This window comes from Ostrea edulis, chromosome 2 (genome assembly GCF_947568905.1).
Source record: "Ostrea edulis chromosome 2, xbOstEdul1.1, whole genome shotgun sequence".
In the NCBI taxonomy this organism is placed as follows: domain Eukaryota; kingdom Metazoa; phylum Mollusca; class Bivalvia; order Ostreida; family Ostreidae; genus Ostrea; species Ostrea edulis.
In genome coordinates, this window is record NC_079165.1 from 14295813 (window position 1) to 14319890 (window position 24078).

Genomic DNA, 24078 nt, shown 5'->3' on the forward strand with positions numbered 1-24078 from the left:
ATGTTTTTGATCATATTGGATTTTTCGAATAATTCAGTCTTTCCGGGGATGTATATACTTGTTTATACGTCCCTGGTCTTACGTTTGATTTGTTTTAAATTCAAAACTCTAGAGCATTGAGTCAGGCATCAATTTTAAAATCTGCAATTTTATATACAGTTCGTTTCTCAATCATGTCTAATTGAATGTGTGTTTAATATCGGAGATTCATCGCTGCTGGACTAGCGATCTGTGATTTCACACTACTTTAACTGAACACACAAGCTTTACTCAAATTCTTCGTTTTGAAAAAGAAAATGGATACATTTTACAAACATAACGAATTATTTCTGAACATGTTTTGAAATCAATAGTTCATAATCATGATTAAACCAAATCTAAACATGCGTATAGAATATTCAGAAACCCATGGCCGACCAGTCTCATTTCTAATGATTTGTTGTTTTATTGTTTAAAAACAATGACTTTGATTAAACATTGATTCAGAACTCCTAGTCCAAATTATGTAACTTCGGCACGTGTCCCTGGCGTGAAATTCATACGCGACTTCTGTGCGCACTGTGTACATAATATACCTACATGTATTTACGAAGATATATATTAAAGTTTAATAAAATATTCAAGATTTGAGAGCAATTTATTTGATTTGTATGTATAGATAATTCAAACTCGATGAATTATTCTCTTCAGTCTGAATATTATGCTATCATAATTTTGTTGTATGATAAAATATTGTTAACAGCTATAAACTTTTATTTTATGTCCTGAGCCATAGTCCCAGCAAATAAAGTTTGAGATATCGCCAACTCCGTCTATCCGTGCAAATATGCCCAGACCACAACTTTTAAAAATACACAGTAAGCTCATTATTCACATAGAGATTATTAATGACCATACGATGAATATTCTTGATGTAAGGTCATTTGCACCATTTCTAAAGGTCTAAAAATTAAAAATTGATTAGAGTCTTAATATATCTTACTAATGGCAATTTTTTTTAATTAATACTGATAAAAAGTTTCCATATGATCAAAGAATATGTCCTGGCCTTGACCCATGGTCACATTGAGAAGTTCACTTTTTATAAAATACAAACCCTGTCCTGGCCATATCAAGTAATGAAGAAACATTTAGATTTCATACTTACAACAGATTTTCATGTTAACTGAGGCTGCATTAGGACCTGACCCAAGGATATTATGGTCAAGTGCAAGGTTTCTATGTCACATAGCTCCGACGGAAGACCTCTCGTTGCTTTGCAACGAACTTTGCTCTAGTTTAACGTATATCTAAGAGGATCATACACGATACACATTGCATATGAAATATTTTATATAAAGCACGGAAATAGTAATGAACTCTTAAATGAACATAACTGCCCTAAGTGAAGAAATATTTTAATATAAAAATATTTCTTAATATATATATATATATATATATATATATATATATATATATATATATATATATATATATTTTTTTTTTTTTTTTTTTTTTTTTTTTTAAGGAATGACTTTAATTCTGGGGCAAGTATTTCCCAAAATTAAAGTAATTCCTTATAATTTAATGCAAGAGACAAAGATCCTAACCTTTGTTTATCAAAATGTACCTAAACTGGGAAAAATACAAGTCAACTGAGCCATGCAATGATTCACTTAGCAACAACGACGAAGCGTCTAGCTATGAAGGTCGCCATCTTCAATCTTAGTTCTACGGAGCCTAGCCTATTTATCTGACGTCATGTGATAAAAATGTGAGGTATGAATTTTTGTTTGCTTAGTTGAAAGACGGATCAAGCAATGACCCCCCCCCCACCCACCCTTTTCCCCAGTGAGAAATGTATTTCAAAATGAACAGGGTAATGCATTACTTGGCAAATCATTAATTCGAATATAATATCTTTGTTTAAATCTATTATTTGACCATACATATAGGGAAAGATGTTTTACAACAGTGATGCTAATATTGACAACAAGAAAAAAATATCTATATCAAACCGAAGAAACTTATTGTACACGTTGACTTTCTATTCCATAGAAGGCTGAAAACAGTGCTGCGAAGTAAATTCAGAGAGATAAAAAATAGTTCCGGCTCTGGTTGTCAAGGAGGTGTATCCCCATACCAAACCAGCGGATCAAACCAGGTTATACAAAAATAACCTGCGTTAATCAGAGACAAATATATATATAGTTAGTTAGTTAGTTAAGCTGTACTTAGTACACTGATTCTGTCTACGTAAGCATCTTCTGTTGACAGACCGCACTCACCGGGAGATCTACATTTTTGATCAGGTGAACGGAATAATCAATAGTCACCATAGTCAAATTTAGTACGTAAAGAACGGTCTAACAATTGGTAATTTTAAAAACACGTCAGACAGCATTCGACCCCGTGATAGCTGGTGTTAGTAAATTAGATCATTATATAGCAAACAACTATACGTTTTCATTGACTCTTTTATTGAAGGTATTCCTGGAGACAAGGGTCTCATTCTGGGAATGTGGAGTCCAGCCTCGATACTTACCATCACAGAAATACCCAGAGCTTCGGCGAGTCGCTATGGCAACGTATCTAAGTCTTTAATTCCTTCCGAAACCCAGGTGACCAGCATCACGTCTGATCCAGAAACAAATACCATTTTTACAAGCATAAGAAACTCAATTTACGCATTCTCAAACTTCAGCATTTGGCAGAATCAAACAAGGATTTCACGCATTTACAAAGGAAAGTCTACATCTCTCGGACAGATCGCATTTGATTATGTTTCAAAGAACTTGTATTGGTGTGACTCCTTACTTGATTGGATTGCAATGAAACCAGCTTACACTAGCAATAACACCATATATAAAGTCGTTGTTGACAAAGACATGAAGCAGCCAGAAGGGATAGCGCTAGATGCTGAAGATGGGTAAAATGTTTTATAAATTAATGACATCAGATCTACGATCATGAAACGAAACCTTAAATCTTTTGTAGTCAAGTAAAGTCAGGAAATACTAGAGGCGATCCAAACCGACGTTTGATTTTAAAGTCTGCAGAACACAACGATGTACTTTGTAAGATCTAATCTAAATACAAGAAACATTTATGCAAGCACCGTATCAATTATCGGAAATATCCTTAATGATTTATTGCATGACAATATAACCGATAATTTTCATTAAATTTAGTTATTGATAGTAGTCGTCACCCTTTTCAGCAATGCAGATGATAAACGTTTTCCCAAAATGAATTGGTCACAAATGTGCTAGCGTGTACTTTACAAACACAGTAAGAACAGTAACACCAGTATATTCTATTAGAAGTAAACTTCATAACTCATCCTGAAAACCAGAAGAAACCATCACAACGAACATTGACACAGACAGACCGCAATGAAAAGCATTCCGCAGTAAATCATGAATCAATTTAACATTTGTTGCATACGTTGGGCCGTCTAGTGCCGTCCCATAATCATGAATCCATACGTACTTCAAAGATTTCAAATTTTCGTTTTTAGTGAACGTTAATTAAATTTATTAATCAATCCTTTTCACATTTCCTACTGATTTAATATATGCAACATAACATAATTTGATGGACGTTTATGCCCCCTGATCTGAGATTAGGGGCATATAGTCTTTGGTCTGTATCCTTGTCCTCAAAAAACTTTAACCTTGGCCTTAACCTTTTAATGGAAGACTTTCATGCGTCATATTTGTATTCCTTGTGACAAGACGTTTCTCTTGGTTCCAAAATGCTTGACTGCATGGCCTTTCTTTTGGGGCTTAACCTAGACCATAACTTTGACAGAACTTTCATATTTATTTGTATTCCTTTTGCATTACCTTTCTTTTCGTACGAAACATTTTGACCTCATGACCATTCATGTCATCAGTGTTTCACAAACACATCTTGTTCGTTATTTGTAATATTTTAAATGTTCTAACAGATTGATGTTCTTTTCCGACAATGGTCCTAATCCCCGCATTGAGCGAGCCTCCATGGATGGGAGCGACAGGGTCGTGATAGCGCACACGGGTTTGATTCGTGTGTTGGCTCTCTCTATCGACATTGTCAGTAACATACTTTATTGGGCAGACTACGGTAGACATACGCTAGACGCCTGTAACTACGATGGATCCAGTAGGCGGGTTTTAAGACGAATGAACCAAGTTACAGTGACTGGAATACATTACAATCAGGTACTGTGTAGGGCGCGGTCATCTACTGATCAGGGCATACCGTATTTGTCTTTCTGAAAAGCATCATATATTAATACATAACGTAATTCAGCTGAGCTATAGTCATTCAGTTATACAATTCTCCATTCGGAATGACTTATGCATATAGATGTACTGAGTTTCGTTCCGGTTGACTTATCCATATTGTTTTCCATTCTATTGTTACCTCTTTCCCAGAAGTTTCGCAAATCTAATCAATCACCTAGCGACGGTATTCACAGGGTGTTTTACGAAACATGCAAAATCCGCGGCTATTTAAGATCAAGAATGAAACATGAAACCAATTTACACTTGATATACGTCTACATTGTAATTCGGGCCTCTTCTGTGTAAAGTGCTTATCTAAATATAAATTAAACAAATTATGATTTATTTTTTCATGAACACAATACAAAGACTATGCCATTATTATTTTTTTTATTTCTTATGTAGCTTACAGAATATATAAATATAAAATGTATTGTAAATTATACTCACTCGATGAAACTTGTTATGATATATTTCACCATGTCCAATTTTTAGTAATGACTTATGCTTGTATTTTGAAAAATCTCAATTCACTGAATTTAAATATTTTTTTGAAAAAAATTTCTATTCCATCTAATATTCAAGATCGATACTGTAGGCCGAAGCGAAGGAAGATGTTTAAAAAAATTATTTAGTATTAAATAAATTAAATCGGGGTGAATCTCAGTTTACTTCGTTTGGGCCTTGGCATTTTTATTGGATAATGATTGGTTATAATAATGATTGGTTTTATATAGCGCCTTTTCCAGCGTATGCTGCTCAAAGCGCTTTACAATAATCAATGTACATTATTACCCCGGCAGACCTTATATCAATCTAGAACTTTCTCAGCCTCCTAGGAAGCATACAGTGCAAGCTGCCATTACAAGCGCTAGAGCACTAACATTCTAACAATATCTTTCACTTTCTATAGCCAGGTACCCCTTTTACACTTGGGTGGAGTGAGGAAATTCATGTAAAGTGCCTTTCCCAAGGACACAATGTCAGCCCTGCCGCGGCCAGTACTCGAACCCACGACCTTTCGGTCAAGAGTCTGACGGCCTAACCACTAGGCCATCATAATGGATGTAGATGCTTTCCATATTTTGTCTAATTAGACGTACCTATACAAATGCTCGAATTGCGGATCCGGTAGATTAAATAAAAAATACCCAAGGCTAAGTAAAGCTAAATATTATTGCTTCCAGGTATGATTACATGTATCGAGTGAATTAGTGCATGAAACATCACACAAACTTATTTGACCAGCAACTTAATATTTAAGAAAAAGTCAACTGAAGGGAGCACTCCTGTATTTAAAAGCAGGGAATCAATTAATATGATCACGAAAATAAATTTCTTAATCCTAGACTATTCTTTATTTTGTTTCCATTCATGTTCTAGATAATTTTTGTTGCAGAATCAGGAAAGGTAATCGTTTTTGTTGCTCTGTCTTCTGCTTATGATGCTTTAAATTGTTTTCCCAGAATATGTTGCACGTTGTAAGCCCTAGTACCAGAGGAATGATAGGAATTGATACAACATCCGGGTCACCACTTTACAATATACAGATTGATACAGGGCAACCATTTGTCGTACATGTTTACGATGCAGAAACGTCCATCTCATACAATGGTAAAAAAAAAACTACGTATCACAACCATTTTGTTTCTATATTTATATATACCTCTTCGATCTTAAGAAGGACCTCCATGGCCGAGTGGTTAGAGCATCGCATTCAAATTCACACGGTCTCTCACCTCTGGTCGGCGCATGTTCGAATCCCGCTCTCGCCGGTAAGTGAGAAAGTTTTCCAGTTTATTTGCGGAAAGTCGGTGGAGAGCCAGGTACATTGTATATGGGTTCTCTCTTCCATCAATAAAACCTGGGCGCCACCAGATAGCTGAAAAATTGTTGAGTGTGGCGGAAAACATCAATTAATCAATTAATCGATCAGAAGCAAGAAATTGAATGGCTACAGTCGATTAAGCATGAATATGTGTCAGTTTCATTAACCCAGCTTATACACTGTATTTACACGATTCGTAATTAAAATCATTTGCAGATAAACGAATGCCAAAATATATTGGTAGTTTAGTGAATGTCGATATCAATTTTACTCTATTACTCGAATACTATTATTCTGACCTCGAGGTTATAAAACTTTGAGCACATTTTCATACCCAAACTCGAAACTCCATGCTCCAAAACGCACCTGTACCCAAGGTTATAAATCTTCTATAAAATCAGTCTCATGTTCAAAAGAAGTACATGCTCAAGATTTTTCTAGTATGCTTCGGAACTTCCTCAGAGTTGTACTCAAAACAAACATATTTGAGTTTGAGTATGAGTTTGGTAAAAGTTTTATGATATCCAGGTCTGAACAACGCTTACATTTATCGATATGCTGTCGGTCACAGTTATAAGAAGAGTATAGCTGGGTGGGATGAAAATAAAGAAGATGAAGAGTGCTGTGTTCACTATTGGAAAAGGAAACTGTGTTGCGAAATGCTTTAAAAAAGTTGGATTCATCTTGGATCCATTTGTGAAATTTGCACCATCCAACTGGCACGCTGTGATGCAATTTCCACGGTTTTATGCGTCTTGGTTCTTTCCGATGCTTGGGATTTTGCATTCGAAACATGGTTAAAATTTACATATAAAGAAAAATATCAATTGATTGAATACAAATTTTACAAAAAGATGCCGCGGATGAATGAAAGTGATAAGTTGCGTTCCGTATTCTGCTAACAGATCTATTACAAAATGACATCACTAGATTATGCAATCGTCGATTACATGAATTTGTACATTTCCATTGTTTTTAACTCCATAATAGAAACAATTTATGTATCTGTATAACGAATACATTTACAACACAGACCCGTGTTCCTCTCGAGGCTGTCAACACATGTGTGTTAAAACTCCTATGGGTCCTACGTGTCTCTGTGCGGAAGGTTTCCAACTCTCCACAGATAACTTAACATGCACAGGTACCTCAGATGTTTTTCCTCTTGATTAAATTAAAGAAATGAACATATCAATAAAATTCTGCAGCATACAGTTTATGTGTCTCACCTACCGCTTTCCCGGGACCTGTTTTTGGTCTATCTTGCAATTCTTATTTAAGATAGTTCGGATTGCTGCTTATATGAGTAAATACGATTTGCATTTATATATATTGTATAGACCGCTCCTGGTTCCACGAAAAAGGCTTTATTGTGAACAATGCAACAACGTTTTCCATGTTGGAAGTGAGTTCCGTTAGTGCGGGAGAAGGTTTGCATCCCTCTTTTCGGGTCTCCTCGGTTATTCAAACATTTACCGTGGACGCCAAGTTAGACCTGATCTACTTTGTGGACAACAGTGATAACTCTTTAAAGGAATTAAACATCATCACTTCACAAATTAGAACGTTAGCATCCATTTCTTATGCCAAAGGTAAGAAACTATGAAAAAAAGGTAAGAGGTTTTAGAAATATGAGAAACTACGCCAAATCTAATAAAACTGTCAAAGAAAAGAAGATATTGAAAGAGTGCAAAGCTGTGAAAACACGAAATTCTATATACAAAAGGTACACCTGTTCAGTGTTTACTTAGCAGATAACATTTGTACACAATTTCCAAATTATATTAGGTTTGTGGAAAATTGTAAATGAAATAATTTGTTTTAGTTACATTGTATCGCTGAGAAACAAACAACTTAAACCATGGAATCCTCAGAACATTAGATATTTGTATACATTCATTTTGAAGCCCTTGTATTTGACTGGATTGCTAATCTTCTTGGCTGGATCGAACCTACACAGTCCAGTATCCGTGCATTTTCCATCAATTCTGGCACGATGTCAACAATTTATTCCGGCCTTCAAGAACCATCATCTCTCACAGTGGACCCCCACAATAGGTTTGTTCATTTTAGTATCAGAATTATAAGAGTGAATAAAGACATTAAATGTTATTTCGTAATTGTAAAGTATTGAATTGTACAAAATATACTTACTGCTAACGGGATACAATTGAAATGCAAAAAAAATACCATCTGCCTTTTCATTGAACAAACCATATGATGTAACTTGGAAATGGGAGTTCATGCGAGCACGGTATATTTAAACCTGTAGTTGTATACTGTAAGCTTACATTTTGTACTATCTACAACTGTAGCTATCTTTACTGGATTTCTGGATCGTCGGGGAAGTCAATAATGCGAGGAACATGGAGCAGGGATACTCCCCAAGTTATTTTGTCATCTGCAAATGTGGCTAATCCCAGCTCTCTCCAATATGACGTCACAAGCGACAGGTACATTTATAGTAATGTCAAGATTAGAGAGATGACGGTGTCAAATGTTATACCTGTCTCAAATTATCTACCGATTTTCTTTAGGATATACTGGCTTGACAACTCGTTGATTAAAAGTTCAATGACAAATGGATCTGATATCAAAACCCATATCGTCACATTAGGCGCAACACAGGCATTGGTATATAAGGTATGATTCCAAATTATTAGAAAACTTTTGAGTCCCAAGCTTAAGGTGGTCGCGTAATATTACTCATAATAAGTATTATCATTTTCATTCATATCTTATTTGATATACTCCAGTGAACTCGAAATATAATACATCACAGAGTCTTCCACATCTGCTTCGTACTTAGATATTTCATTGAACATACATGTCAACAGCAATCTAACAACTCAACTTTATGACAAACAGGACGACTTCAACTTCTCAATCACCAACTTTCCATATTTATGTTGCAATATTCCATTTGCATGAAATGTGAAGATAACGAACAGTGATCAATCTCATGTGGTGTTTATTTCTCTCAACTGATTTGATACGCGAAAGCTTTTTCTGCATGTGATAAGTTTTTAATGAGAAATAGACTAATGGCAAACAAATTGATGTTTTAGGGGTTTCAAGGTCTCGTTTAAACTCAGCATTTTGCAAATTATATTATCGTTATAACGATCTAGTAATAATAATAATAAATTTATTTTGTAAAGCGTAAAATCCATATTGCTCTAAACGCAATTTAGATAACAATGAAATAAGTAAAATTAGTTGTATAAGAACAAATGACTAATAGGTGAAGATGAGGAATGTGTTATGATTACACAACATAGTAATCTTGACTTAGATTTCATCTACACAGACTAGTTGTAATGAATTGTAAACAGCTGAGTCTTTAGTTTAGATTTAAAGATACAGAGACTAGCAGCAGTTCTGATATCATATGGTAGACCATTCCACTAGTTTGCCAATACAATATGTCATTGATCAAATGCTGTCTAACGTGTTTCATACCAATTTCTAGACCGTTCTTTACACACTGAGTTTGACTGCGGATTACTCCATTTACCGGATCAATATGTAGGGCTCACAGCGGGTGTGAACCTGTCAACAGGGGATGCTTACTCCACCTAGGCATCTGATCTGCTATATCCAGGGGTCCGTGTTTAACCAACTCTTAATTTTGTATTCCTTGTAGGAGTTTCATTAACAAATAAAAAACTGTCGATGTATCTAAATTTCGAATTTAAAGCCACAGCAAGATATTTTTTTCTTGTGATGTGGATGCTTTTGAATAAACTCTGCCTCGTAAGGATATAAAAACAGGTCTGTTGATAAAGGAGCACAGTTCGTGAACATGGTAATTCCAACAGACTATTGGAATGCCTAACAGTTTTATGATGTCAAACAGTGTAGTCTTTAATTTATCGTTAGGAATGGTTGCCGCTTAATATGTTGAAAAGTCCTACGTTTTGATGATGTTGATTTGCAAAAGGTTTTGTTATTTCAAATTCACTAAAAATTCTTTAGAATGTTTTAGAATCCATATTTGATTGACACTACTTTTGGCATATGTTGTGACACCATACGTTTGACGTTTCTTCACATCAGTTGATATTTTGATGAGGAGGAAAGATTGGGGCTTGGTAGAACATTTAATGGATCAAGTAATGTACTTATTTGTGGAGTTTAGGAATCCAGTATAGGTACCGTAACTCCTATTCATCCCTCCCACTGACTGGGATATTAAATGTGTTGACAACTGAAGTTTGAAGTAGCCATATGATATTTCTGAATGACTCTAGTTGTTAAATGTACACATAGTTATACGTAGTATACATGCGGCTATCAATAACTTGATAAAACTTACAGAGTTCATGAGTTTGATCGACTTGTGACTTAAATCCGGAAAATAAAGATCCAACCGAAATGATACAGATTTTATAGTACTCGTATGTGTATATCTACATCTAATGAAAATATTCATTGGCATGTCTCTCAACTATCTTCTCAAAATTTATTATCAAGTTGAAACAAAGTTTTCAAACTTTTAGAGTTATCCGCTTGTCGTTAAACCCTTAAACAAGCAATGAATCACTGCCTTGCGAAATGAAGCACAGGTGTGAGCCTTAAGCTGGTCAATTTAACAATTATCAATTATCTTTTCATTCATTCATTTTATTTGCTCAAACTATAATGGAAGTGGTACATAAGGAACAATACAGAAATTTCATGTATCAATATAAATAACATCAGAGGAATGTATATGGAAATGCAAATAAAGATAATGAAATTTTATACATAAATATGTATAAAAATGTTTTAAGGAGAACATATTAAAAGAAACACGGGTGTTTCGTCATCTACCTAACGTACACGGTATAGCTAGCCCCAGACAGTGAGTGTTATCCAGGTAAGGTCCTAGAAGAAATAAGTATTGGCTTTATTGGCGGTGGGTATACGCTACCATCATTTCGAGATAACAAGAGTGTAAACAATACAATATGTCTAACGGGATCCAAATTTCATTTTGCTAAGTTGCATAGAAAAAAATATCAGGAACGCGATTTCATGTCCATAGTTCGAGCTATCCAGAGTCTCCCGCATTGATTATTTATTTGTTTTATTATTAGTACCAAAAGCATCTGAGCTTGAAGCCTGGACACAGTGATGAAATATATGCATGATTGCTTATTTCAGTTTCTTTTTTTTTTTTTTAGGATTTCTTTGTTTGGATAAATGGAAACCAAATGAGCTTTGCAAGAAAGAGTGGGTTGAATGCAGAATATGCGGTGAATATATTAGAAAACTCAAACGGAGTCGCTGTTTTTGACCGGTCATTACAACAAGATAGAAGAGGTTAATTGCTTACATAATTATGAATACGTTGTCACCAAAAACATTTGTACACTTATTACTATTTTCACAAACAAAATATTCAAGATAACGAGCAGCGATCTATATCATAAATCTTATATAGAATACAAAATCGAGAAGAGGGCAAACACGGATTCCAGTATCTCGCTATAAAAGTTCTCTTCATACATTTCTACGTTAAATGTTTGACAATACAGGCCTTCATTGGGTCAAATGCTGCCTGACGTGTTTCATACCAATTGTGAGGCCGTTCTTGGCGCATTGATTCTGACTGCGGATTAGTCTGTTTAACTTATCAAGATATAGCGGGTGTGACCGGTCGACAGCGGATGCCTCCTAGGAACCGGATCCCACATCTGGTATATCTAGCGTTCCCTGTTTACCTCTATTTCTTATTCCTTAGAGGAGTTATATGATTGACGCTCTTCTTAAGAAGGTACTCTAAATCGTCATAATGACTTCCTTTTAAAACATGGACGAAAATATAAATATCAGCAATATTTGTCTATTTGTTTAAAAAATAATTGCCTAGCTGAGTAGCTCAGCAGATTAGCACTTCGACTGCTGAGCTGTTGATCGCATGTTCAAAGTCAGCAGGGCTTAAATTTTTTTCCAGATTGGTTTCTACTAAAACTGCATTTTTGACTAAATTAAGTAAATTTAAAAGTTTTCAGTTTCAAAATATTGTTGTACATATCCTCCACTTTTCATCCATATCAAATTCCTCTGATGCAGTATACCTCTTAACTTCACTTATTACGTTTTTGCTGGTTAGCGATCTGTCCATGATATGGTTGATGCATATGTACATGTAAATAGGCAAATAAATTTGATTATTGTTTCGATTCTAATTCGGATTCGAAGTATCTTAATGTTTGGTTACAAGATGAAAAATTTCGCTTACTAATTCTTGGGATAGCAAAGTCATCAACATGCGATCAGCAAACAACTGTGTACAGTAGAATCATGTTGAAATGAAATTTTAAAGAGAATAGATATTGATGAGCCCTGAGGTACACCATGATGATCATGGGCGAATATGTATATTTTAAAATTTTCACTAAATTCGTTAAAATGAGATGGTTATTTGGAATATTTCAAAAAGAAATATTTCCGAATGTGGTTTCTCTAGAATTCACCGTGATTGATTATTCATGGTATTTAAAGATATAATACTTGCAAATGTATGTGCTAAGAGTGCTTATATGACAGATGTACGTTTTATTTCAATAGGAACGAAAATAAGAACATGTTTAAAATGTTGATTCTAAATAGTATAAGATTCTGTGTAAGAGGTGATATTCCTCCTGTCAAGAGTCCATGCTTTGTTTTGTAAATGTATTGTTCCTCTTGTGTAAGATTTCGTGCTCCTTATGGGACTAACGTTTTTTCTGTGAAACTTGAAAAATATATCAAACAACGAGTTTATGCGCAGTGCTTTTTCCATGGACTGAAATCGTTCACTCATATGGAGACGTCACCATTGCCTGTGAAGGGCTGTAAAATTTAAGCCTATGCTAGGCGCTTACTGCCTTTGAGCAGGGAGAGATTTTTATTGTACCACACCTGCTGTAACACGGGACCTCTTTTTTGTGGTCTCATCCGATGGAAAACCCCATGTAGTCGCCTCTTGCGACATGCAAGGAGTAATAAGAATATTTTCTAACTAGGATCCCCACGGGGTGCCTGAAATTGGATGAAATTCTTATTCCTTAATATTTTATTATACATGTAGGTACCTGTCATATTATGAACGGTGGTTGTGAAGATATATGTGTACCGACACGGAGCGGGCGAAGATGTGAATGTGATGTGGGGCTGAAGATTAAATCAGATAACACGACTTGCGACAGTGGTAAGTAAGATGTGAATGTGATGTGGGACAGAAGATCAAATCAGATAACACGACTTGCGACAGTGGTAAGTAAGATGTAAATGTGATGTGGGGCTGGAGATGAAATCAGATAACACGACTTGCGACAGTGGTAAGTAAGATGTAAATGTGATGTGGGGCTGGAGATGAAATCAGATAACACGACTTGCGACAGTGGTAAGTAAGATGTGGATGTGATGGGGGGTGGAGATTAAATCAGAAAACACGACTTGCGACAGTGGTGAGTATATTTGTGATCGAATGTTCCCACTTGTAGTCGTATTTCAAATTAATTGGGATATTTCTTAGCTGAACACCAATACCTTTAAGGATTTTTACAATGTACATATGTATCTTGAGAGAAACTTTAAAAAGGAATATTTCATTTTTTTTTTTACATACATTTTCACTTTATAGATGTTTTTTCCACGAATTTCATTGTTGTTGCGGATTACTCACACGGAAGGATCCTCCAGGTTGACATCGATACAGGGAATCTAGTCAAATTACCATTCAGTACAAATTCTCCTGGAATAATACTTGATAAATCAAGTATGAAACTCTTTTATTCCCAAATCTCCACCAAATCCATAATGTCTACCACACTCCATGGAAGGAATACAACTTTAGTCTACGCAATAGGTCTAGTTATCTTGTGATTTGTGATCTCGTTTGGAATGTATATCCTGTACTTGTTGGTTTCGAACATAAATTGTTTATATTACACAGGCTTTGCTTATGCTGATCGTATGGTCATTGACTATTCCACGGGAAATATTTACTACACTGCAGTGGGCTCAACACCGAGCCAGAGTTATATTGGCGTGATACATAGAATGAATTCACTTCATAAGACTTTGTTGTCTAACTTATACAGTCCAAGGGAAATCGTGGTATATCCGTCAAAAGGGTATGTTCATGAATATACTTCGAAAAAATCGTTCATTACCGCATAAGGAAGACGAAATCATTGTTTAAATTATAATTATCTGGAATTCCTTCACGCTATTTAGTTGACGTACTGTTTCCTTTTCGGTGTTTAGTTTCTTGTACTGGACAGAGTTTGGAAATGTAACTCAAATAGGTAGAGCATATATGGACGGAACCTCGAAAATGTATATTGCAACAACTGATATTGGATGGCCGAATGGCCTCACTATTGATTTTACATGTAAGCATAAACAGAATTAATCTCGTTTTCCATCATTAATTTCGAGAATAGAAATGTTTGTACCAAAGTACAAATGTATTTCAATAATTTGCAGCTGTGTAAATCATGTAATTAATTCTTTCTACGTGTAGCTAGTAGGCTTTACTGGACAGACGGGCAAAAAAATCGGATCGAGTACTCCGATTTAAATGGCGGAAACAGAGGAGTTCTGGCGACAGATAATGACGCTCATTTAATGAGCATGGTGATTCATGGCCAATACCTGTATTACACCGCATGGAATCGACAGTGAGTTCAGTTTCTGTAATCCGTATAACACTTAGAGGAGATAATATTATATCTAGTTTTGTAATCATGAATTTATTAATCGATGTTTAATTTTGTGTTTATTTATACTCAGACGCATTACTAAGATGGACAAATCAACAGGTTCAAAAGTTGTCTTTATGTTGAACCATCCAGAGCTAGGCAGATTAGACAGTTTAGCGATCTATGCAGATGATGTAGTGGACGGTGAGTTAGTATATTCCGATGTGTGAATTCAATTTACACCAGTACTTTCTTAGATTAAGCAAAGTTTCAGACTGTTTAGCTATTTCTGTTTTAGTGAACACGATTTGTTCCAAGTTGAACGGCAACTGCAGCACGTTCTGTTTTCCGACGCCATCAGGAAGAACGTGTGGATGTCAGGATAACGTAGATCTACAATCAGACCAATCCACGTGTCAAGGAGGTTTGATCTCTTCTTTTCCTTTGCCAATTTGTATTACAAATAATTATGAAAATCAAATAACTGTTATTATTGCGCCTTTACAAAGACGTATTGCATTGTATTTCTTTCAATGTCTAACGCATACTTGTATTTGTTTCGTTTTGGGTAGTAACTCGCTGCAGTACGTCCCTGCAGAATGTGAACGTACTCAATTGCCTCCCGTATTCTGGACAGACGTGTGACATTGAGTGTAAGACTGGATACAAACTTGCTGTCAATACGTCCATTACCTGTGGAACGTCTGGTCAGTGGTCACCTCCTACCGCTGCTTTGTGCACAGGTAAAGTACACGTGTTCGGGATTTTTAACACCAACAACGTTAATGCTGAATATGTGATGGGGTTAGTAGAAATCGATTTTCGTAGAAGCAGTGGTTACAAAATAGTAATACTTACGTAGTTCTAATGAAGATCCAACCTGTTTTAAACCAATAATCCTCGCGTCCATAAGAAATGGTCCTGTATTTGCTGAATGCGTCTAATAGTGTGACACTTCACATTTGGCGATAGATAGATAGATGGATGGATGGATAGATAGATAGATATATGTTTCATATTATAGGTTGTAGTGCAATGCTCAAATCTTTGGAAAGATATATATATATATATATATATATATATATATATATATATATAAAGACTTTAAACATTTTGTAAAAATATTTCGACCGTGTTACCGGTCTTCTTCAGTCGTGTTTATCTCCCATAGTTATGAGAGATAAGCATGACTGAAAACCGGTAACACTTTTTTCTGTATTTTACTTCCAAAAAAGAGACTTTTAAAATAGTTTTGAAATTGTCTTTATGATTTAAAATGTAACGCCTGAGGATTATAAAATGAAAGCGCTTCCGTTAAAATTTTAACTTTGTGTACTGTTTATTCTATTTCTTATATATAGTTCACTATAGATTGATCACTGTTCGTTATCTTCACCTTGCATATATATATATATATATATATATATATTTACCTTAATAAAACACCCTCATCGGGCCTGCCAGACAATACCCTCCTTGTGACCATGGATGTTACTTCACTTTACACTAACATTCCACATGACGAGGGAATCGAGGCATGTAGAAAGGTTTGGAATAATAGGGTAATTAAATGTCCTTCAACCGCATCACTCATTCAGCTTCTTGTCCTCAAGTTCAATAACTTCATGTTCAATTGTAAACATTATCTGCAAATAAGTGGCACAGCTATGGGAACAAAAATGTCACCATCGTATGCCAACATATTTATGGGGAGACTGGAACGTAGACTTCTATATTATTCACCAGTTAAACCCCTTAGTTGGCTATGTTTTATAGATGACATTGAGATGAAGTGGGTTAACGGTCGTGAAATCCTGGACGATTTTATCGGGATTGCAAACTCTTTCCATAATTCCATCAAATTTACTGTGAAAATTTCCACCTCAAATAACACTTTTTTGGATACCACAGCCACATTTAGAAACGGGGAAATTGCGTTTAATCTCCACACCAAACCCACTGACTCTCATTTATACCTTATGCCATCTAGTTGTCATCCACCCCACACTTTCAAAGGTGTACCTAAGGGTTTAGCTACGCGAATCCGCCGTATCTGCTCTATTCCTACTATTTTCCAAGAACAAGGAACAATCCTCAAAACTCATCTCATTAACAGAGGATATGATCCTTGCAAGGTACAATCCGCGATTGATGAGATGTCACTACAGGACCGACAGTCCCTCCTCCAGTATAAAGAAAAACCTCAGAATGACAGGGTTCCATTGGTCACTACGTATCATCCCGCCCTCAAGAACATCAACGGTATTCTGAAAAGACACCTGCCCATTCTGCATGCCAACAAACGAATGGCTGGTGTTTTTAAGGAACCACCAATGGCATCTTTCAGACGTCCCAGAAACCTGAAGGACATGGTAGGAAGGGCCAAACTGGATAACCCTTTACCCAATGGAGGTTTCAAAACATGCTCAGACCTCATATGTCTATTATGCAAATATAGCTCAGAAACTGAGGGTTTTAGCAGTCCTGTCACGGGTTGCAGTTATAAAATATTGGAAAATTTTTCCTGCAAAACCAATAACTGCATCTATCTCATCAGTTGCGATGTCTGCCAGAAGCAGTACATAGGGAAAACAACAGACCTTCGCAGACGAGTTAACAACCATCGGTCCTCCATCAGAACGAAAAAAGATTTGCCAGTAGCAACACATTTCAATGGCAATAACCATCGATGGGAGGACATGACAGTAGTGGTTATTAATCATGACCCTAGTTGGTCAGATACCGAAAGAAAGCAGAAGAAAAAATTCTGGATGCACAGGTTGAAGTCATTTGCACCGCATGGTATCAACAAACCTACTGACTTCACCAGGATGAATACGGGCTAAACCCTTACTAGATTTTAATCTTCATATAGACCTACTCGTCTGATCATGTCCCTAACAGTGGTACTATGACCATTTTTGAACACATGTTTTTCTTTTCAATTCTGTTTACATTCAGCCCACCCCTTTTAATTACTTTGACCTTCATAACCGATTGCTTACATGTAAAACCCATTTATCAGCTTCCGTGATTCTATGTTTTTTGCACGTCTATCCTAGACATGATCAGTACGTGAATGTCTGATGTTGATTCAATTTCCTAGGCTGCTTATTCTTTGTTTTTTTTGTTTGGTCCACTTTGTTTACTTATTCAAACTTGTTATTTATATTATCTTTCTCTCAAATTTTGTTCATTTTTTACTTCATTTACATAGTTTATTTTTATTTCATTTTTTTTATTTGTGTTTATTTTATTTTTTTATTTGTGTGTGTGTGTGTGTGTGTGTGTGTGTGTGTGTGTGTGTGTGTGTGTGTGTTGATATTTGTTTTACTTATTATTATCTTTTATAAATTATTTATTCTTAATGCATAGTTAAAATTCAATCTCTCTGGGTACGAGTTAGCTTTACTATTTGTCAACGTAATTGGGTTAACTCGTTCCACTTGATATTAATTAAGTCTATTTTTATCACTTCGTACATTTTGGATCAGATCTTTGGACGAATAAGGCATGTCCTAATTCGCTCCACTTTTAACATTGATTGGCAAGTCTAGAGACCAAAAAACCTGTAGTCTGCGTTGTAAATACGTTTGTAGATTAGTGTAGCTGTAGTGCTAGATGTATTTATATGTAGTTTTTGTTATTATTCTCTGTTGATATTGGCCACATTATGTAATTCTTTTCGTTTGTCCTGAAGAAGGGACAAAATTTGACAATCTGGTTGTTTGTTTCGTTGGTCATTTTAGTGCTTTGTATATTTGTATATATATATATATATATATATATATATATATATATATATATATATAAATGCGTCTTTTCTAGAAATCTTCTGCCCTCCATCTGTTGATAACGTCGTGTTGTCATCAAGTTGTGGAAGAAAGGTGGGTGAAGCCTGTAAGTTCTCCTGTACAGAAGGTCATACTTCCACTACGTCACAGAATTTGGTTTGTAAGGATGACGGCACTTGGAACCAGAATATGAGCGATTTATGTACACGTAAGACAGAATTAAATGTTCAAGGAAGTTTCAAATTTATTTATAGAAACATATATTGCTTTTAACATGCTTCGGTGCAGATTTATAAACTTCAGTGAAGTGCTGCATCAAATATTGTGCATTGAAAATGGTATTTATTCAAACAAACGTTAGTTAATATCTTATTTCAACACAAAAATGCATTTTTTTTTTTATTCATATACGCTTATAAGCACTCTACATGAGACATTTACATAAATCAGTATTTCGTAACAGAAGATTTTAAAAGTGCAGCAAAGAAAAGTGTGTAATATATAAGGTTTCTTTATTAACACCAGAGTAACAATATTCGGGTATGGTTATACACAGAATACATACATTCCGACTCCATCAATTCCCAAGTAATTTTGATATATCCTTTCCAAACATGATATACAAGATATTGAGAAAAAAGAACTAACTATCATTTCTATAAAGTGCAAAATATTGCGAAAGCGAGAATAAAAACTTATGAAATTAACTGAATATAATTATTGAAGCATTTTATACAAGATACTGGGGGAAACGGTGAGAATCGTACGAAATTCACTGAATATCATGATATTATTTATTTAGATACGGGTTGTTCTAAGACCGTACAAAACGGATATCTTATCAATTGCAAATCCAATGCCGGTGATACATGTAGATATGAGTGCAACAGTCCTATGGAAACCAATCCCTCTATTCCAAATATCGCTTGCGGCACAAATGGCGATTGGAATCACGATACAAACGACTTATGTGGTGAGCATACTTTATTGTTTAAGACACAACCAGATAAGTGAGGCGTGGAATAGAATTGATAACCATCCAACGATTAAAGTTTGGAAACTCCTTAGAATGTATTTCTCCTTTAGATCTTGTAGACAATCTTATTTGTATAATTTTGCAGTGCTTTTATGTCCATCAACAATCCCAAACGGAGAGCTTGCACAAAGTTGTCAGAGAAGAGTTGGAAATAGCTGCACATTCACCTGTAGCGGTAGTCACAGACCGTCCACTTCTCAAAACCTTTTCTGTACCTCAAAAGGTACTTGGAGCGAAAACATCGATCTATTATGCAAACGTAAGACTGTTTCTCAAATACACTACCGTTATGGATTTCGTCGTATTAGGCGAGTACTTAATTTAGCGATATTGTCGTTCAATATAAATTTGCGAGAACGTAAAATCATGAGTATTATTACATTAAGTATCTATTTAAATAGTATAAACAATGAATTTGCGAGAGATAAGTTTTCTCGCAAATTAACGCAGATGCTACATGTAAGTACTGACGTATGGTAAGGAATGCATGACATAGTGTAACTGGTTGTAAGACACTTACATTGCTGTGGAATCTTCCTTGTTTGCGGAGATCGATATTCGTGGATTACCCTTATGAACGAATTTACATCCCCACGAACACGCTTTTAAATTCCTTTTAAAGCTAGACAAAACATATCCATTACATTAGGTATATATAGACGGCATTATATATTTGTCGTAAAATCGAGGATCTGTGTATTTCAGGGAAAAACTACTTGTTTTAATTTAATCATCATTATAATGTAAATACACAATGTAAATGCCAACAGTGTCACATTGCAGGCATACTTATAGACAAATTATAGTCCAACACGAAGGAACTAGTTTTTAAGTTTTCTGTGTAATTTCCCCAGGAGAGCCAATTTACTAGTTTCCGTGGGGTGTTTTATAGTTGAAGTTAGTCATGAGATTGCGTCCCCGTGAACCAGTAAAATTTGGTTTCATACGAGCATTTATCCTCATGGAGAATGGTGATTGTAATGTATGCTAAACTTTATTTCCTTTATTCTTATTTATATTGTCGGGTTTATCATCGAAGCATCAATATGAATCTAAACAAAATCAGGCACGAATTTATATTCCCTACCCCTGGTTTACCTTAATAAAGTTCTTGCAAAAAAAGAAATACTGAAACTTGTATGACATTATGATTTGCGATACATTTCTGAATGAATAGCCTCTTTTATTATCAATTTAGTTCCATATATTATTGAAATATACTAATTATGTTTCAAATGAGATTATTTGAAGCAATACATTTTATATTCTGCTACAGAAATAGCATGTCCATTGGAAATAAAGAACGGAAATATATCCTCTTTGTGCCAAGGGCGTACTGGGGAAAAATGCAAAGTAACATGTCACACGGGATTCGTAGCAAAATATTCAGAGATATTTTGTACATTATCGGGAGTATGGGATAGGAAGAGTGACGATATTTGTACAGCAATTCTTGGTAAGTACATGTTAACCCAATATTATCTTGTAAGAAACTCCTTAATTAGATATTTACATTTTTGTCAAGGCAGTCATAAGGCATTTATAATCTATATCAAACTACATTGTGGCTGATCAGAACCTTAACAAATCTTGAGTAACAAGCTAGTAATTCGTTTTGATTTTCTTCTGATGTAGATAACCCCTCCCCTTCTCCAGTTGAAGAGACCGATATTACCCTTATTGGAGTTGGGGCATCAATTACAATCATTGTCATTGCCATTGCTATCGTTGCTATTGTTTGCTTCGTCAGGCGAAGGAAACAACCTGGGTAATATTTTATTTGACAAAGAAAATCAAAACACAGTTTTACCATACACTATGTTTTCGAAATGGTTGTTTAACATACTAAAAAAAATCCTTTCAATCTGAGATGTAAAATAGTTTATGATAAGTCCATCATCTTTCCCGCATTATGATGAACTGTGATGATGAACTATGATTAATTGCTGTTTTACTTTCGTCCTTAGAAATGAATACGAACAATCACCTGCAGCTCGAGAAAATCCTTATTCAACATTCATTAACGGCGGGTATTTAACAGACATGGATACTTCATCCCATGGGAGGCCGGTTTCTGATGTGTACTGCAGTATAGAGGATTCGCATTTCACAGAATACGGGGATTCAGTCAAAGAAACCTACTTAAATCCGATTTCTAGATAACACCTATCACAGATCATAACTGTCTTAACACCTAATGATTCCTTGTCTTACATTTAGATATCATGATTGAGTTCTTGAATTAGTTCAACATTTCTCTATTTGTATTGGGACACTACATGATCAGATTCCCACCCATCTAAACATTTTAAGAAGTTCCAGGTCACCTGGTCCCTTACTCACCATAACATTAAGGAAAATTGTGCTATTATTTTATAAAAAGACTCCTTTACATAATTGTAATGCAGCTGACTGTTGATTTTTAGAGTAGGCATTTTCCTAATTTGAGTTTGGCTTCCCCCGTAAGAGCTTCATTACTTTCTATACGTGTATAGTGTTTGTCAGGGTGATACATCTGTAAGTGATTGATAAACCCGAATTGATATAGACATAGAATTCCTTAGAACTTAGAGGGCATGTGTGCGTGATATCCGGTATTGATGTGCTGGCAGTCCTGGACTTGCATTATTCGTCCCCAACATTTTGTACAGTTTCCTTACTAACATTAATGCCAGCACAGCTTTGAAATTTTGAAAATTGGCCGCTTGGTTCCATTTGAGAGTTATGCATATGCGTGCGCATTGCGTTGCACGAAGTTGCTCACTAGACTTTTAAATTAATTGAAATCATTCTCATTAAATTAACTTTCTGCGATGAATGATCATGCTAAAAAAAAATATAAATTTTATAACCTCCTTTTCGTTATATGACTTGCAAACATTCAGTTTTATTATTATATATCAGTCTGGGAAATTACACCAAATCACGCGCTATCTACATACAAATATTACCTTGGTGATTTGTTTTTATAATTGTTTGAGACTATTATTACAGTGCGTACTATTGTGTCGGTAGCTCAGTGGTAGGGCGATCGCTTCGTAACCGGAAGGTCGTGAGTTCAATACCTACTAGTGCTGTGTCCAATTTTACTAACTAACTAACACTATGTCTAACTTCCGTGCTAAATCTAACTTTAAATAAGGTAGATATTGCACCTTCGCCAAAAATTGGCATTTAGAAGTAGGAATAGCGGATCTTTCGGGTATCATTTTAAAACCTGGAAGTTACGCGTCTCGGTGGGCGTTGGCACTTAAAAAGACTCTGAGCGCTAGACATATGTCTAGATTTTTTGGTACTTCGCCAACAGCTGACAACGCCTCAATATCAGTGAACAGTTCTCGAAGTCGCGTAAAACAAACAAATAACTTGATATTGTTTCACCTTCATAACAGGTGAAAACAATATAACAAGGTCCTGATAGTTTTTTCTATTTTTAATAAAATTAGCGTAGCGTGCATAAGTCAGATAAACTCGTCATTTGAACAACGCAACATTGCCATTAAAAAAAAAATTATGAATCGTATGATGGTATTATCGAACAAAACTTTACCAAACTATTGTTAGAGTAAATACATGTACATGTACATTTTTAATAATTACTGACAATGAAATCCAATTTTGTTTTAAATCATGGTTTTCCTCTTCATCTCGAAAAATTGGGAAAATGAGAACCACAACTTTTTCTCTCCAGAGTCTAAAGAATTTAGAAATGAATGTCAGAATAAGGTATTTACATTTTGTCAATACACTTATATGATAGAAAAGAAAATTTTAAGCAATTCAGAACACGAGAACCTGTTTGCCTTTTTCATAAGCATTTATTTAACAAAATCTACATTTCCATTAATGATGTAATTGCTTTGAACAATACACGCTATCTACAAGAATTGAATGTTTCTTAATAGCTCTAACACTTTTGTATATCGTTGCATCTGTTTATATATCATGTATGTTGAGAGGGTAATGAATGTTACGAATGTACTGTACTTTGTGTCTGTGATGATTAAAACTCGTGAATTGTTCGGAAAGGAAAATCTAAGAAATCAGTACTGCTACGCAATTCTTAATTGTACATTATGTGACAGTACTTGTGTTGATTTGTCATTAATAAACCAAACCTATATAGATCTGTCAATCTCAAAATTATTAGCCCGTTCTTGACAACCTTGATTATGACTACGGATTACTTCATTTACCCTATCAAGACATAGGGTTCACGGCGGGTGTGACCATTAGACAGGGCATTCTTATTCCTGCTGGACACCTGTCCCCCACCCATGGTTCATCTGGAGGTCCGTGTTTGCCCAACTCTCTCTTTTGTGTTCCTTGTGCGAATTTTGAGATTGATCACTGTTCATCATCTTCACCTTATTATCCTGAGTATTCCGTTTATCTTATTAGGGATCCCACCGTTGATGTATCCAGAGGTCTGTATTTGCCCTATTCTTATTTGTATATTATCTAAAGATCACTGTATGTCGTCTTCTTTCTT

The 24078-nt window shown here is 35.2% G+C and overlaps 1 protein-coding gene across 1 annotated transcript in view; it reads left to right on the forward strand.

The window, feature by feature from the left end:
• LOC125679644 (low-density lipoprotein receptor-related protein 4-like) overlaps window positions 1–23713 on the forward strand; it is a 408142-nt gene extending 384429 nt beyond the window's left edge. Inside the window, exons 2-24 of the mRNA XM_056156148.1 lie at window positions 2467–2908; window positions 3932–4184; window positions 5717–5864; window positions 7112–7222; window positions 7419–7670; window positions 7986–8136; window positions 8394–8531; window positions 8616–8721; window positions 11247–11385; window positions 13139–13258; window positions 13694–13918; window positions 14006–14186; window positions 14320–14447; window positions 14579–14735; window positions 14848–14960; window positions 15055–15180; window positions 15329–15499; window positions 18585–18758; window positions 19353–19523; window positions 19672–19845; window positions 20863–21042; window positions 21222–21354; window positions 21554–23713. Of these exons, the coding sequence (XP_056012123.1) occupies window positions 2499–2908; window positions 3932–4184; window positions 5717–5864; window positions 7112–7222; window positions 7419–7670; window positions 7986–8136; window positions 8394–8531; window positions 8616–8721; window positions 11247–11385; window positions 13139–13258; window positions 13694–13918; window positions 14006–14186; window positions 14320–14447; window positions 14579–14735; window positions 14848–14960; window positions 15055–15180; window positions 15329–15499; window positions 18585–18758; window positions 19353–19523; window positions 19672–19845; window positions 20863–21042; window positions 21222–21354; window positions 21554–21749 (3957 nt within the window). The 5' untranslated portion in view covers window positions 2467–2498 and the 3' untranslated portion in view covers window positions 21750–23713. The remainder of the gene's footprint in view (window positions 1–2466; window positions 2909–3931; window positions 4185–5716; window positions 5865–7111; window positions 7223–7418; window positions 7671–7985; window positions 8137–8393; window positions 8532–8615; window positions 8722–11246; window positions 11386–13138; window positions 13259–13693; window positions 13919–14005; window positions 14187–14319; window positions 14448–14578; window positions 14736–14847; window positions 14961–15054; window positions 15181–15328; window positions 15500–18584; window positions 18759–19352; window positions 19524–19671; window positions 19846–20862; window positions 21043–21221; window positions 21355–21553) is intronic.
• Window positions 23714–24078: the final 365 nt, after the last annotated feature.